The following is a 14,779-nucleotide window of genomic DNA, read 5'->3' on the forward strand; positions in this document are numbered from 1 at the left end:
GGAGGGAACGGGCAGGGAAGGCGGCTCTGTTTCCCAAAGCTAGCCTGTGACCAATGGATCGTCGGACTGGAGACCCTGAGCTGGGGGGGTGCAGGGGTAGGGCGCTTCCTCACCGGAGGGGACCCGCCTTTCTGTGTTGTGTTCGGCCGTGTGCTCTGTGCGTTGCCATTTCCCATAGTGTGTGTCTTCTCCCTCCACCTCACCACCAAGGTAGGCTTGTGTTTCTCAGAGTGTCTCTCCCCTAGTCTCAGTCCCAAACTGATCACTTACCTGGACATGGTGCCCCGAGTTCCCTGGCTGGCTCTGGAGGTGTCCTGGAACGTGGGCAGGGACCATTTGCAGGCTACTGCTTTCTCTAGGGCCGAGGCATCTCCTCCCCTTTTTAAACCTTTCAAACAAATTAGGGATTGAAAACCCTGCCATTCCAGTGGGTCCGGGGCAGCGCTGGAGCAGTGCCTCCCCCTTCCCCGCCGGGTCAACGGCAACGGCTTGGGTGGAGAGTGGTCACAGACCACTTGTCCTCACACCACGACTGCCCCACCCCGGTGTGGCCTGGAGAGGTCCCGTGGCAGGCAGGGGAGGCCGCTGCCCTGCAGGAGGGGTGCACCTGCTCTGGCTTGGAGCGCCCATGCATTCTCAGGTGGCCCAGAGTCAGCTCGGAATTCATGTTCCCCTGGGCTATGCCAAGTGACCCCCTGGGCTCTCTGGCCGTCTGAGTATTGCTGCCGGGAGGGGCCTGGACTCCCCCCATGCCCACCCCCAGGTCCCACCTCACGTGGCGCTCGGCACAGCCTGGTTTTGGTATAAATGCAGCTCTGCTAGTTGGATTTGAAGGGTCTGCCTCCTGTCTGTGACGCTGTGTCTCGGGGATTATTGAATGGGAGGTGCTAGCTCACTCCCAGCTCTTCCTTTCTGGCCTCGGATGTTTCCGGGACAACGGTCTGGGAGGCTGAGAGATCCAGTCGCCACCCACTCTTGTGATTGACCCAACCAGCCGCCACGCCCAAGGGAGTATTTCCTACCATGGCAATGGAGGGGAGAGGAGAAGGTAGCAGGTAGGGAGTTAGAAGGATAGGCAGCTGGGTGAAGGCTGGAGAGCCCAGGACCAGCCCCTGAATCCCAGGGTCACATCGCTCATGTCACCGTCAGTCTCCTGCTGGCTTGTGGGGAGCTGGCACGAGCAGGAAAGCAGGGATCTGGACTCTGCAGAATCAGTAGCCAGTGTGGTGAAGGTCATAGCCCAGACAACAAGGGAACCTGAGATACCGAGAGTCTTCCATGTCCTGCTTGAGGCCACCCCAGTGAGGAAAAACCTAGAAACTCAAGTTTGCAGAGATAAGTCTGTCAAGCAGGGAGGGCCCATGGTTTGAATCCAGCTCCATTGCCCAGACCAGGAAGTCCCAGAATGTGCCTGATGTTGCTCCACTTTCTGGTTCTGTCAAGACGCTGCTTTTCTCCCCTCTCCCCCTCGAACGGGTGCAAAGTTAGTTCTCTTCAGCCGCCGGAAGACATTCCTCCCACACTCTGCCTTCTTGGGCCGAGCGCGCACCCAGGCAGCAGGACCTGATTTCTCAAATCCTGGGGCCAGTTGGAGTACTGCCTCCACGCTGCTCTGAGTGGGGACGGTAACACCCCCTTCTCCCCGCCCCTCCCGCCATGTGCCAGCCATCCTGGTTTTAGAATTGGAGGGATGAATGGCCGTTCCCTGGCCATCTGGATGCCGGGGTGCTATCCTTTGGGTAGCCATATGGTACCTGGCCAGGCGGTATCTGTTCGCCTCCCTGCTCTACGTGGGATCTCGTCCTGGGAAGCAGGGAGGAGAAACCGCCCCGGGCCCCGCTCCCCTTCCCACGCCCCTGCGTCACCATCCATTTCTCTGTTGTTCAGAAGGAGAGGAAGAGGCATTAGGGACGGAGGAGACACTGTTACCCATTTCTGATTAAACGTTTGTTATTCCTACCCTTCGTGCTGTCATTTCTTAAAGATTCTGTTTCATGACCTTGTAGGACGTGGCACCAGGAAACAAGTATTGACCTCCGCTTTTACTGCGCCTCAGCTCTGAACTTGGGGCCGTTCCTCACAAGACTTGCTGAGCTTCGTCTCCGCAGCTGAGAGCATGTTAGTGTTAACATCTGTGGCAGCACCTGGCACAATAACCCCAGACCTCGCAGGCCGGATGTGCCCTTCCATGTATACCGTGGTCAGCTCCCACATAGCTCAGATCTCTTCATAGGCAATAAGGAGCCTGACTGCTGTCCTTTGCCTTGAAGAATCGACACTCATGAGTGAAATTTCTCTCTTAAATTAGGTGTTAAGAAAAAAATTAGGTTTGTGGCTGTTTTTTCCCCATTTTGGTAAAATACCCATAAAATTTACCATCTTGACCTTTTATGATTAAGGGCCTAATAAGAAGAGAGAATCTTATATATGTAACAAATCATGAAGCTTGAAGATACATAAAGCAAGTAATAGAATTAAAGCAATATTGACAACGGTAAGGGATGCTGACACTAACTTCCAACTGGACAGATCAACAGGACAGAATAAATAAGGAAATAATAGCCTTAAATGAACTAGATCAGGTAGGCACAATATACTTCTACAGAGCATTCCACCCCAAAACAAAATGTGTCTTTTTCTCAAGTGCACGTGGAACATTCTCAAGAATATATCATATTTTGGGACACGAGTCAAGTCAAACTTAAAGATTGAAATCATGCCAAGTATGCTGATAACAAAACGAGAATAAGCAGGAAAAACCTCAAACATGGAGCTTAAACAACATGTTGCTCAACACCCACTGGATTATTACCTGGAGCCAAGGAAAAAGAGGCTACAAGCTATCAAAATTTAGGGGGTGCAGCAAAAGGTGAATTAAGTTAATTGCAGTACAGGCAAGACAAATCCCAGATGAACAATTTAACTAAAGCAACTGAAAAGGAACAAAACCAAATGTTAAAAGGAAGGAAATAAAAAAATTAGGAAGAAGTGAATTAGAAACCAGGCTATCTAGGGCCTCCCCAGTGGCGCAGCGGTTGAGCGCTGGGTTGCGAGGCTGCCTGCGGCCTCTGCAGTGCCGGTTCGATCCCCGGCTGCTCCCCGGCCACCAGAGGAGGGTCCCGCATGGCGCGCAGACCCCTCCTGCCGCCGCCCGCTGCTCCCCTCAGCGGTGTACTTCGGTCCTTCTGCCTGCTCTGCTCCCCACTCCCCACTCTGGCTCTGGTGAATTCTCTCACCCTCCCGTGCTTCTGACTGTACCCAGTGCTTGTATAAATAAATAAATCTTTAAAAAAAAGGAAAAAAAGAAAAAGAAACCAGGCTATCTAGAAGATCAGTGAAACAAAGTTGGTTCTTGGAGAAGATAAAATTGAGTCTAGGCTAATAAGAGAAAACTAAAAGAAATGGAAGGAAAAATCACTACAGATGCCAGAGAAATGCAGAGGATTATGAGATGATTATGATCAAATATATAAATTTGGATAATATTGAAGTAATTATAAATGTTAAGAACAATATGGTTTACCAAGAGTGAAGCAGGAAGAAAACCTGAACAACCACAATTCTGGAAATTGAAACAATCAGACATCTCTTACCAAACAAAATCTCAGGATCAGGTGACTCTTTTAAGTTTGAATTTTATCAAACTTGAAAGAATTTATGCCCACTTAAATTATTCCCAAAAATCAAAGAAGGAAAAGGGCCTCACTTGTGGCCTAGGAGTTAAATCTCAGTGTTACCACCTCTATGGCCTGAGTTCGATCCCTGGCCAGGGAGCTGCCCACAAGGTGCAGCAGGCCTCTCCTGTCTCCCGCTGCTCCCCTCAGCAGTGTATTTCAGTAGATCTGCTTGTTCTGCTCCCTACTCTGTCTCTGGTGGGGCCTCTGGAGACGCTCCCCTGTGACTTGGGATGTGGTGTCCTTGGTAAGGACACACTAAGCCAGTTCTGATATGCTGCTAGGTTGGTCCTTGAAGTATGGAAGAAATGGTGGCCCCCAGTAAATAAGGTGAGCACAGAATCATTATGGCCAACGTATTCAGAGTCCAAAAGGCTCAGCGAGGTGGAAGTGCAGCATAGATGCACTCTGGAAAGAGCAATGAATACGAGTGCTGGGCACTGATAGTCCAAGAGCCTGCGTGTTGTCCTCCGAGGCAGAGTGGATACTTGGAGCTGGGCTCCCAGGGATCAGCAGGGATGACAGGATTCCAGAGTAGAGGTTCGCTGATGTACTGACCAGGACAGGAGCAAGGCAGAGTGGCAACCAGGGAGCTTGCAGCTTCCATGCTGATGACTAGGAGGCCAGGCTACTCCCAGGGACCATAGCAGCCCCTGTACCGCTTGGATTTTATAGGATGGAAAGCACTGGAGAGGAGGCTCCTGCAACTGCTGATGGGAGATCTCTAGGAGCCCCCCATTATCAGGCCTGAGTGGGTCCTCAGACCTAGAGGTCACACTGACAGGGAGGCTGGGTCCCTTGTGGAAAATCTCTAAGGCCTCAGCAAACGCTTGCAGTGGCAGTGCCACCAATCCTTCGCCAAAGGGACCAACAACCATTTCCAGTGAGCAACCTTCACAGGGAAAAGGGGGTACCAGTGATTCCAAGGGCTGTTGGGTACATGGTCTGAATGGGCTTTGGTTGCCAGATATGTCTAGAGGGCTTGGGCTTCTCTCCCGTTCGAACTCGCTTCCTGGGTGAACCCCCTCTGGCCGCCTTTCCCAACACCCATCCATTGCCAGCTCCGTGGGTATCTCCCCAGGCCAGACCTCTCCTCCGATCTTTACAGTCTCACGTCCGTCCGCCCCGTGATGCCTAATGGGCACCTCACCCCAGTCCCTGGTGAACTCAGATCTGCCCACCCTGTCTGTGCCAAAACCGCGTCTCCTACAGTCTTCCCATCTCCATAAATGACACCACCATCCTGCTCGTTTGTCACACCCCGAAGCCTAGCAGTGTTCCTGGCTTTCTCACCCTGCATAACAGTCTGCTAGCAAACCCTGTCAGGATTCCCCAAAACCTGCCTAGACCCTGATCGACCACGCCACTTCCACCACCACCTCTGGCGACAAGGCACGCTCTTTCCTCCCGGCTCTGGCAGCGGCGTGGAAGCGGGCCTGCTCCCGCCCTCGGCCTCAGGTCTAGGGGCACTAGGGCTACCAAGGGACCGTTCACACACCACTCCCCTCTGCTCAAAATCCCACAGTGGCCCCCACCACACTCAGGGTAACAAGTGTTCGTGGAGGTCTCCCTGGGCCCCCCTGGCCAGTGCTTCCCGCCCGCGCGGCCACAGGCCCTCCCTGGTATTTCTCTACCACGACAGAGAGGGTCCCGCCTCCGGGCCCGCGCTCTGTGCCCTGCCCAGAGCCTCTTGTCTTTCGGGAATGCCTTGCTTCCTCACCTTCGAATATCTGTTCAAACCTCCCTTCAGCGAGGCCTTCGCCTCATTTAAAATGGCGACGCCTCCCTCATCACATTTTCCTCCCATCCTCCATTTTCCTCTTCACTTTGCACCGACAGCTCTGCTTTATATGTTGCTCCTGGCGTGTTTGTTGTTTTCTTCTCTCTCAGGAAGCCTGGATTTGGGGCTGCAGCGCTCGCGCCCGTGTCCGGAGTGTCCACTGCTGCAGGTGGGCCGGGCGAACGAGCAGGGCAAAGCCGAGCTCGCTCCGCGAACCGCCGGGCCGCGCCCACGCTGACTCCCGCGTCGCGCCGACTTTCTTCTGAGCCGAGGAAGGAGCCGCAGGGGGACCTGGCGGGAGGGCGGGCTCGGAACCGAGCTGACGCGCCGGCCCCTAGCGTGGCGCGGTCGCCAGGGAAACGCGCCGCCCCGGGGCCGGACTACAACTCCCAGCGGCCCCCGCGGCTTCCGGCCGGCAAGATGGTGGCGCGCAGGGGGAAGCGCGCGGCGCGGGACTCTGAGGCGCGGATCCCGAGCCCGCCGGGCTACTCGGGTGAGGGGCCCCGGGCCGCGGGGTCGGGCACGGCCAGGCTTCGCGGGGAGGTGGCTCGGGGGTCGGGGGGCCCCGGCGGGTCGTGAGGGCCCGGAGCCCCCGACCCACGCGGTGCCCCGCGCTGCGGCGGCCGCGCTCCCCGGGCCGAGCCCGGGGGGTCCCGCCCGCCCCGCCAGGCGAGCCCGCCGCGTCTCCCCCGTCTGCGCCTCCTCGTCCCGCCCCAGCATGGCAGGGGCCTCCGAGTTGGTTCTCCTGCCTGCGCCTCCTGTCCCCGCGCGGGGCCCGCGGGTCGCCTCAGGTCAGACGACAGCAGAGCGTGCCTCACGCCCTCGGGCCGGCCCCGGCCCCCTCCGGGCGCCGCCGTGGGCGCCCGACACAAACCTGATTGTCTCCAGCCGGCTTGGGCCGCTGCTGCCCAGGAGCTCTGTCTGTGCCGCCGGAGCGGCGCGCAGGTGACACCGGCAGGGTGTGGCACTTGCTGTGCCCCTTCCTCGGTTCCTGAACCAGCCGCGCCCTTCTGGGGCACCCCTTCTGCCTCTCCCTGTCCCTTCGGGATTTGATGCCATCTTGTTCCATGAGTTCATTGGCTCTCCTGACCCGTGGGCGCCCTGAGCGCACCTCTGTGCTCAGAAGGTGGGGAGCATAGGAACAGCCCCGAGGTTTGCGGTTTAGGGCTTATGCGGATTAAAACGTATGGGGGCCGTTACCCACAAGATCATACGAATGTCGCTCAGGGCCTGAGGGAAGTGGCGCGGCCCTGGGGATGAGGCTGGCACCTCAGCTTCTCCTGAGGAGTGAAGCCAGAAACCCGGAGAATGGGCAGAGAAGGGGTGGTGCTCCTGGTCAGGCCTTGGCTTACTGCAGTAACAGATGGGCAGGGTCCTGCAGGGCCTCCAGCCACACCCCGTGAGGATTTGGGGGTTCACCCCATGAGCAGTAAGGTGTGCTCTCTCATTTCTCCCCACCTGTAACATCCGCCCTCTACATGGCCTCTCCCACCCCTGCCAGGGAACTCCTCCTGGGCAGAGGTTTCTTGGCTCTCCCAGCCTACCCAGCACTCCCCACAGGCCTGGCACGGGAAGAGCTCAGAGAAGGATGGACAGACAGATGGAACTGGCCAGGAACAGCCTGAACTTGACTTTCATACTCTTCCTCCCACCCCTGCTTCTCTTCCAGCCATTCCCATCAAGTTCTCGGAAAAACAGCAGGCTTCTCATTACCTCTACGTGAGAGAGCACAGAGTTCGAGAAGGCACCAAGTCTTCCTGGCCTCAGAAGAAGACCCTTTTTGTCCTCAATGTGCCCCCGTACTGCACAGAGGTAAGCTGGTGCCTGGGAGGGAACTGGTGGGCTCAGGTCAGGGCTTCAGGCCGCGCTGGGCTCCCACTGGCCCCACCAAGTCTAGTGAGGTGGCAGCAGCTCATAAGAAGCCCTACGGACGTTGCACAGAGGCCTGCTTCTCTCGTGGCAGGAAATTGGCCTTTTATTTATTTTTTTAAAGGTTTATTTATTTATGCATACAAGAACTGAGGTACAGACCAGAGATGTGGGGGGTGAGAGGATTCACCAGAGACAGAGTGGGGAACAGAACAGGCAGATTGACTGAAACACACTGCTGAGGGGAGCAGCGGGCAAGACAGGAGAGGTCTGCTGCACCATGGGGGTTGCTCCCTGGCTGGTGATCGAACTCGTATTGCAGAGGCTGTGGATTGCTTCATAGGTTGCATCTTAACCCCTTGCACCACCAGGGAGGCCCAGGAAATTGGCCTATTAAAGCTGTACTAAGAAAAACAATCCAAGGAGCCCAAAGGTTTTCATTATTATCCAGAACTGCAGAATTACATGTTGTTTTCCCCAATTCTGAAAGTCACACATGTTCATAGTGAGAAATAAGGAAAGTTGAAGAAAATAAAGTTACCTCTAGATCTGCCATCCATGTCCATTAAATTTTTTTCCTCCAAAAAACTGTTAAAGTTAATATTATGTAGATTTACAGAAGAGCAACTAAGGGAATTGCTGGATTATAGATGAAGTTTTGTTTCAAAAAGGAAGTCTGTTCTCGGAAAGATTCTCGAGTGCTAGAGAGAGGAAGGAGCGCCACGAGGAGAGATGTCACTTTAGCCTTGGCTGAGGCGCATTTGCAGAGCCGGGCATTCCGTGCCCCACCCCACGTGGTCAGCGCCAGGTGGACAACCTGGGAGGGCGCCCAGTTAGAACCTGCTCCTGCTTTTGCAATCATTCACCTATAGAGGTTGCTAGGGACTGAGCTTCCCCAAGATGGCCTCTGCGAGCGCAATTCCGTTCAGCTGGGTGAGGAGAACAGGCACGTGGTGGGTCCTGTCGGCAGCCCCAAGCTGGGTCTGCTTGTCTCCTCCCTCCCAGTGCACTGAGGCCTGGCTTTCCCCCCAGTTTTTAACGTGAAGGTCTCCCAGGTGCTTCCTCAGAGCAGGAGGCTGCATTTAGAGGACAGGCTGGCCCAGGCCTCCCTGTTTGCCCTGAGGCAGAGATGCAGGTGCTAAGACCCCAGCAGCCCGCCGGGGATGTGCTGGGACCCCGTCGAGGCTCCCCTTGCTCCCCTTGCAGGAGTGCCTGGCCCGCCTCCTCTCCCGGTGCGGCCCTGTCCAGTCTGTGGAGCTACAGGAGAAGCCAGATCTTGCCGAGGGCCCCAAGGAGCCCAGGTCGAAGTTTTTTCAGCCCAAGCCTGTCCCGGTAAGCCTCCCCACACTGGGGTCTGCTGGAAGGCGGAGGGGGTGCTGTGGGGCGTGGGGGGGCAGGTGGTAGCTGTGCAGTGTGGCCAGCGTCACTTGCCAGCCGAGGCCCATCCTCAAGACGTGCGGGAGGGCTTTGTCTTCCACTAATGGTGGCTCGTTCTCACGACTCAGTCCGGGCCACTGTTCTTCCCATGGAGACCCCGTCCCATGAACCCAGGGCCCCCCCCCCCCCCCCCGCCCCGGCGCAGTGGCGCTTGTGCGTCTGTCCATGCTCCTGGCCCCGCCTCAGCTCTCACTGCGCGCCTCCTGGAGCTGGAGAAAGGGCTGTTGCCTCTCCGTGGGGAAGAGGTGGGAGCAGGTCCCTTCTACAGAGGTTGGATAAGCCTGCTCCCCAGATGACGGGACAGCCTCTTGGTGGTCCTCCCGGTCCAGTGACAAGCCCAGCTGCGGATGGTGCGCTTGTGCAGCGGTGGGTGACAGGGAGTGCAGGGGGTCCCCAGCACTCTGATGTGTCTTCCCTGCCCAGGGCTTCCAGGTAGCCTATGTCGTGTTCCAGAAGCCGGGCGGGGTGGTGGCTGCCTTGGCTTTGAAGGGCCCGTTGCTGATCTCCACCGAGACGCACCCCGTGAAGAGCGGCGTGCACAGTCAGTACTGGGTCGGGTTCGGCGTCGGCACCCTGGGCTGGTGGGGGAGGCTTTGTAGCCGCAGGGTCTGTGAGTGCTTCAGGGTGTGGGAGGCCTGAGCGGGTGGGAGAGGTGAGGGCCCAGCTTCCCCTACTAGAATTTGCTTTACCACCCGAACCCTGAGCCACACGGCTGTTCTCTCACCGTTCCCTGTTCCTGTGAGCCCGAGTGAGAAGGTGCCAGCTAGCCTGGCGGGTTCTGAGTGGGGCCCTGAGGGTCTGCCTGAGGAAACGCCTTTTCCTCGCCCTTTCCAATGCTCAGAGTGGATTGGCGACTACACAGACTCGGTGCCGGACCCCGAGGCCCTAAGGGTGGAAGTGGACACGTTCATGCAGGCCTACGACGAGAAGGTTGCCGAGGTGGGACTTGGCCTGTGGCTGTGAGGAAGAGGGGGTTGTGCGCGCTGGGCTCCCTAGCCCAGTGGGCCGGCGGCAGCCTGTCCCTCGCCAGCCTGTGTCCAGGCTTCCTTCCCTGCTGATCTGGGGCCACTGCCTGGTGACATGTGGTCTCTAGACTGTAGGGAACGCACGGTTGGAGGGTGGAAGAGGAGGCTGCGCTGGCACAGATGTGGGCTTGGGGGCTCACTGGGGTGATTCTGGGTGCCAGAGAGCCCAGGGAGGTCCAGGGGAGAGGCGCTTTGGGCTGCAGGCTGACCCCAGGGCCGGCCCGTCCCCGGCCATTCCCTGCAGGAGGAGGCCAAGGCCAAGGAGGAGGAAGGGGTCCCTGACGAGGAGGGCTGGGTGAAGGTGACCCGCCGGGGCCGGCGGCCCGTACTCCCCCGGACAGAGGCGGCCAGCCTGCGCGTGCTGGAGAGGGAGAAGCGGAAGCGCGCCCGCAAGGAGCTGCTCAACTTCTACGCCTGGCAGCACCGCGAGACCAAGATGGAACGTAAGGGCGTGTCCAGGCCCCGTCCTGCCCCCTGCCCTTGGCCACAAGGCCTGTGGGTGGCTACCAGCCCGAGCGGTGGGGTCTCTCCAGGCAGAGACTTCCCCTTGGGCTCTGCAGTTCAAGTCCCAGCAGCCACCCGGGTGGTGGTCCTGTGGCTCCCAGAGGCACCTGCATTTGCCCAGTGGGTGGGGGCCCCTGGGGCCCTTAGAGGTGCAGAGGCGCCGAGTCTGAGTGGTGGTGCGGGAACCTGTCAGCCTCCAGTGAGAGCCGTGGCGGTGGGGGGCGAGACTCAGTTTGAGAGCGTGGCACGGTATTAGGGTGTCCGTGGCACCGTAGCCTGTGGCCTGCCTGGCAGTGATGGTGCTGAGCCCACTACCCAGCCGCCTGGCCGGGGAAGGTGCTCTCCCCCGCGCTCCAGCGCGCAGCCCTTCATCAGCTGCCTTCCCTTGATCTCTTGACCCCGTGTACCCTTGGGTCACTGCCATCTCCACTCTGGGTGGAGCCTTGTACCTCTCCTGGCACCCCCAGGCTGGCTGCTGCAATGGGGGGGTTTCCCGGCTCCCCTAGAGCCTGTTGCCTTCCCCTTGGTGTGCAGGCTGGGGTAGGGAGTGTCGCTTCGCGCTCTGTTCACTGGAAGCTCAGGCCTGCTGTCTCCTCCCCCCTGACTGTCCTGTTTCCTCACTATTTGCCAACGCAGAATGGGGAAGGGCACTGAGCTCCCCAGCTAGGTGTAGGGAGTGCGTGGTCCAACCCTGCTTCTCCCCCGACCCCCAGATCTGGCACAGCTGCGCAAGAAGTTCGAGGAGGACAAGCAGAGGATCGAACTGATGCGGGCCCAGCGCAAATTCCGGCCCTACTGAGCCGTGGCCCGGGAGGGGCAGTGGATGGCGGTGGCGGCGCCAGCAGGGACGTGTGGCCCGGGGCGTGTCCTGGCTCATCTCCAGATCTGAGCCACGCCTCAGGGGCGAAGGGGACAGTCACCTGTGGTTTGGGGCTTCAGCAGTCCTGTACCTGGTGCTGGCCAGGCCCAGCCAGCATGAGGACGTGGCCCGGGAAGTGGCGCCTTCCCTCTCCCCTCCCCTCCCGTCCTGTCCCAGCCTGGCGTCTGACACCCCCTCCTCTCGGCCTGGCGTCTGACACCCCCCCACCCCCGCCCCCGTGTGTGCCTCGGCCTCGGAAGCAGGAAGAACACAGGGACAGTTTATTTTTGATTACAAAAGCCCCTGAGCTGTGCATGGGGTCCCGGCCCCTTCCAGCTGCTGCCAGTGTTGCAGATTCAGCCACAAACACACAACTCACCCCCTCCACTCCCCCCGATCCTGGCAATGTCTCCCCTTGAATCAGTCAAGTTAGAATCTCAGCGTTCTCGCTCCACCAACTGTGCCCTGGATTCTGCCAGCCTGTTGGGTCGTACCAGGGAGGTCCGTTCCCCCCGCCTGGTTGGGGCCTCGGGAGGAGGGAGTCGGGGCAGAAGGCATGAGGTCTCGGGGCTACGGACTCTGTAAGAAGGTGCAGATGATACTGGCCACGTTCTGGGGCTGGTTCAGGTGGACGTAGTGGTTGCCCGGGACTTCCACAAACTGGAACCGCTAGAGGAGGGAGGGTGCACAGTCAGGTGCCGCCCAGAGGGCTGGCGGGCCCTCTGCGCCCCGCTCTTCCGTGACCACTGCCGCGGTGGTTTGCTGATGGGGCCGGTGGCTGAGCCACAGCTGCAGCGGCTTGGTGGGTGGACAGGCCTGACTGCGAGGCAAGAGTGCAAACTTGGGGTTCTGGGCCATTGTAAACTGAAGCAGAGCTCGGCTGGATGGGGGGTCGGGGCTGCTGGTTCTGATCATCACACGAGGCGGAGCACCTTTCGCAATGGGCTCTGCCTGACAGGACCGTTAGGCTCTGCGGGTGCACCCAGCCCACCAGGCGGCTTCCCGTTTAAGGCAGCGCTAGAGGCCCGCAGGGGCAGGTGCGTGTGGGTAGATGATCCTAAAATGCCAGGTGTCCCAGGGATGGGGGCAAAGGTCAAGGGCAGCTCGAGTTCCACCCTGGAGACTCACCCACCCCTGCTGCCAGCAGCCCTGATGGGTGGTGTGAGGTCATCTGTTCCTGTTTAGGACCCTATAAAATTGGGGGCCTCCCCTGGCCGAGTTGCACTTGGTCCAGGGTGTATGTGAGGACAATAAACTGGAAGGTTCTGCCAATACAGTCTGTCTCCTGACATGTGACCCCAGATCTCCAGGGACTGTGACCACAGCAGGGAGGGGGCTTAGACCTGGGGCAGGGCAGAGGGGCGAGGCGCCCTGCGTGGCTGACGCCTTCCCAGACCCCGGCACCTACGTCCTTCAGGGTCGACTTCAGCGTGTCGAGCAAGAAGCTCACGGCTTCCCTCTTGTCGTCATTCTCTCTCCGCACGGCATAAAATCCTTGGGTTGATCTGAACGGGAAGAAACGGGGTCCAGCCTGGTGCTGATTCCTCGGCGCCTCAGGACCGGTTCGCCTGACTTGGCTACACGGCCAGGCCCCGCCCGGCGCCTCGCTGTCCTGCTGGGGGGACCACTGGGCGCAGAGCTGGGGGCCAGGCAGGCCCTGGCGTGGGCCTCGTCCTTGGTCCCTCCCGTTTAAACACACGATTCCATTAATAGGCGTTTTAAAAACAGCCACGTGGTGGCCGCGCGACAGAAGCGGGGTCCCACAGCTTCCGGTCTGTTCAGCGGTGCGGCCGTCGCCAGCATCAATTTTAGAAAGTTTCATCTCAAACCCACCCTTGCGTGTGCAGCTGCAGCGCGTGTGCTCCAGCTCCTAGTCTCGCGCCGGCTGACCTCGTTTCCCTGTTTGGCCTGGATGTGCGTGGAACCCCGCGCCCCTGTACTCTGCCTGGCTTTTCACTCTGCGCGTTGTCAAGGCCCGTCGTGGGGTGGGGTCAGGGTCTCCCTCCTTGTGCCGCCAAGAACATGGTGGGGAGACCACGTGCTCGCGGGCTGACCCCTCACGGACGCCTTGGTTGTCACTGCCCGCTGGCGGCTTGGACTGGCCTCTCTAGGCCCTGTGCTGGGTGCCGAGGCCCAGGGGTGTCCCCGGAGGCCACAGCTCCTGCCTCGGGCGTGCTGCAACCAGCCAGGTGCGGTACGGCGTGGAGCTGTGGGACTGGGTCACCCTAAAGCCACCCTAAAAGACGTTCTTAGCCCTGGGGGTGGGGAAGGCAGCCTGAGGGGCAGAGGGGGCCTGGAGCGCATGAGGGCCAAGTTGTAATGTCTGCCACCTGGGTGCCCCCGACACACCTGTTCAGAGGGGCGGCGCACCCCAGCTGTCCAAGCCTCCCCTCCCTGGGCCCGCCTTCAGGGGTGGGGCGGGGGCCTTTCCCAGGAAAAACAGCAGTGTGGTCTGGCAGTGTGGTCTCGCCGGGAGGACGGACCTCCCAGCCCCCCAGGCCTCCCTCCGCGCGGCTCACTCACTTGATGAGCAGGACGCGGGCCTGCAGCTGCTTCATGGCGTGCACAAACAGCTCCTTGCTGACGAAGTCGAAGCAGTGCTCTGGCTGGAGAGACGAAACCAGTGAGTACCCCCACCGGCCCTGCTGTGGGCATGAATATTCCATTCCCAGGAAACCACACACAGAGCCAGAAGGTCATGGCCACAAAAACTCATTGTCCTTGTTCTGCCCTGAACCCCAACAAGTCATTTCTTGCTAAAACTCAGGGCTAAAACACCCTGAGTGCTTTTCTAGAAACAGGCTCCCATGTCACCCGCACGGTGCAACGAGATTGACTGAGGAGCCAGCGTGTGTCTTCACAGGGAAGCCCACAGTTGAGGGGAGCCCACGGCTGAGGGCAGGCGGAGAGGCAGTCCCACCCCAGGGAGGGGTTCACAGCACCCAAGTTAATTCCCTGGTGAAAACAGAAGCACTGCCCCCCCACCAAGTCTGTGATCGCGTCACTGCCCACGGCCGACAGGAGGGGGCGCTGGAACGCAACTCAGGTGGGGACCTCCCCAGGCAGGGGCCCCCTCCCTCCCTCCGGCACAGCCTTGAAGCTCTTCACAACCTTGGGGCTGAGGCTTGAGGGGGTCCCCCAGGCCTGCCTCAATTCTGTGCGGGTCACCAAGGCAGAGTGTGGGGCTGCATCTCCCACGTGTCTCCAGGTGTGAAAACGTGGCGAGGAATGGAGGCTGGGGGCCGGGGGGCCGTGCTGCCACTGTGGAGAGGGTGTGGGGGCTCCCCAGGGGTTAAACAGGACAACCACGACCCTGTGACCAGCAATCCCCCTCCCGCTGTCTAGACACAGGAACTGAAAATGCACTTGAACAGAAAAGTGTCCACTCATGTCCACCGCGGCCCACGGGCGGCAGCGACCCAAGCCCCGCGCGCAGAGCGGGAGCCGGACACGCCCCAGGTGGTGCCACGGAAGACACGTGACATCATCGTGTGAAATAATCCGGACAAAAAAGGCCTTTATCGCAGGACTCACCCCCTATTTATAGGGGTTCCCCAGAGCAGATTCCAGGGTTGACAGAAAAGAGCTAGGTTGTGGCGGCCGCTCAGCGGGGGCTAATATCTTCAGTGCC

General features: G+C 59.2%; 2 protein-coding genes across 2 annotated transcripts in view; one reads left to right on the plus strand and one right to left on the minus strand.

The window, feature by feature from the left end:
- Positions 1–5,862: 5,862 nt before the first annotated feature.
- Positions 5,863–11,088, plus strand: RRP7A (ribosomal RNA processing 7 homolog A; the record flags this gene model as incomplete). Its single annotated transcript, XM_084254629.1, has 7 exons — positions 5,863–5,947; positions 7,124–7,266; positions 8,530–8,655; positions 9,184–9,301; positions 9,602–9,699; positions 10,030–10,228; positions 11,003–11,088. The coding sequence occupies exons 1-7, from the start codon at positions 5,875–5,877 to the stop codon at positions 11,086–11,088; spliced, it is 843 nt and encodes a 280-aa protein (XP_084110755.1). The 5' UTR covers positions 5,863–5,874.
- Positions 11,089–11,602: 514 nt separating this feature from the next.
- SERHL2 (serine hydrolase like 2) overlaps positions 11,603–14,779 on the minus strand; it is a gene marked incomplete at its 5' end in the record, with an annotated part of 49,885 nt that continues 46,708 nt past the window's right edge. Inside the window, 3 exons of the mRNA XM_084254886.1 lie at positions 11,603–11,817; positions 12,557–12,653; positions 13,672–13,754. Of these exons, the coding sequence (XP_084111012.1) occupies positions 11,719–11,817; positions 12,557–12,653; positions 13,672–13,754 (279 nt within the window). The 3' untranslated portion in view covers positions 11,603–11,718. The remainder of the gene's footprint in view (positions 11,818–12,556; positions 12,654–13,671; positions 13,755–14,779) is intronic.

The sequence above is a fragment of the Talpa europaea genome (genome assembly GCF_964194135.1).
Source record: "Talpa europaea genome assembly, chromosome: 15".
Taxonomy (NCBI): domain Eukaryota; kingdom Metazoa; phylum Chordata; class Mammalia; order Eulipotyphla; family Talpidae; genus Talpa; species Talpa europaea.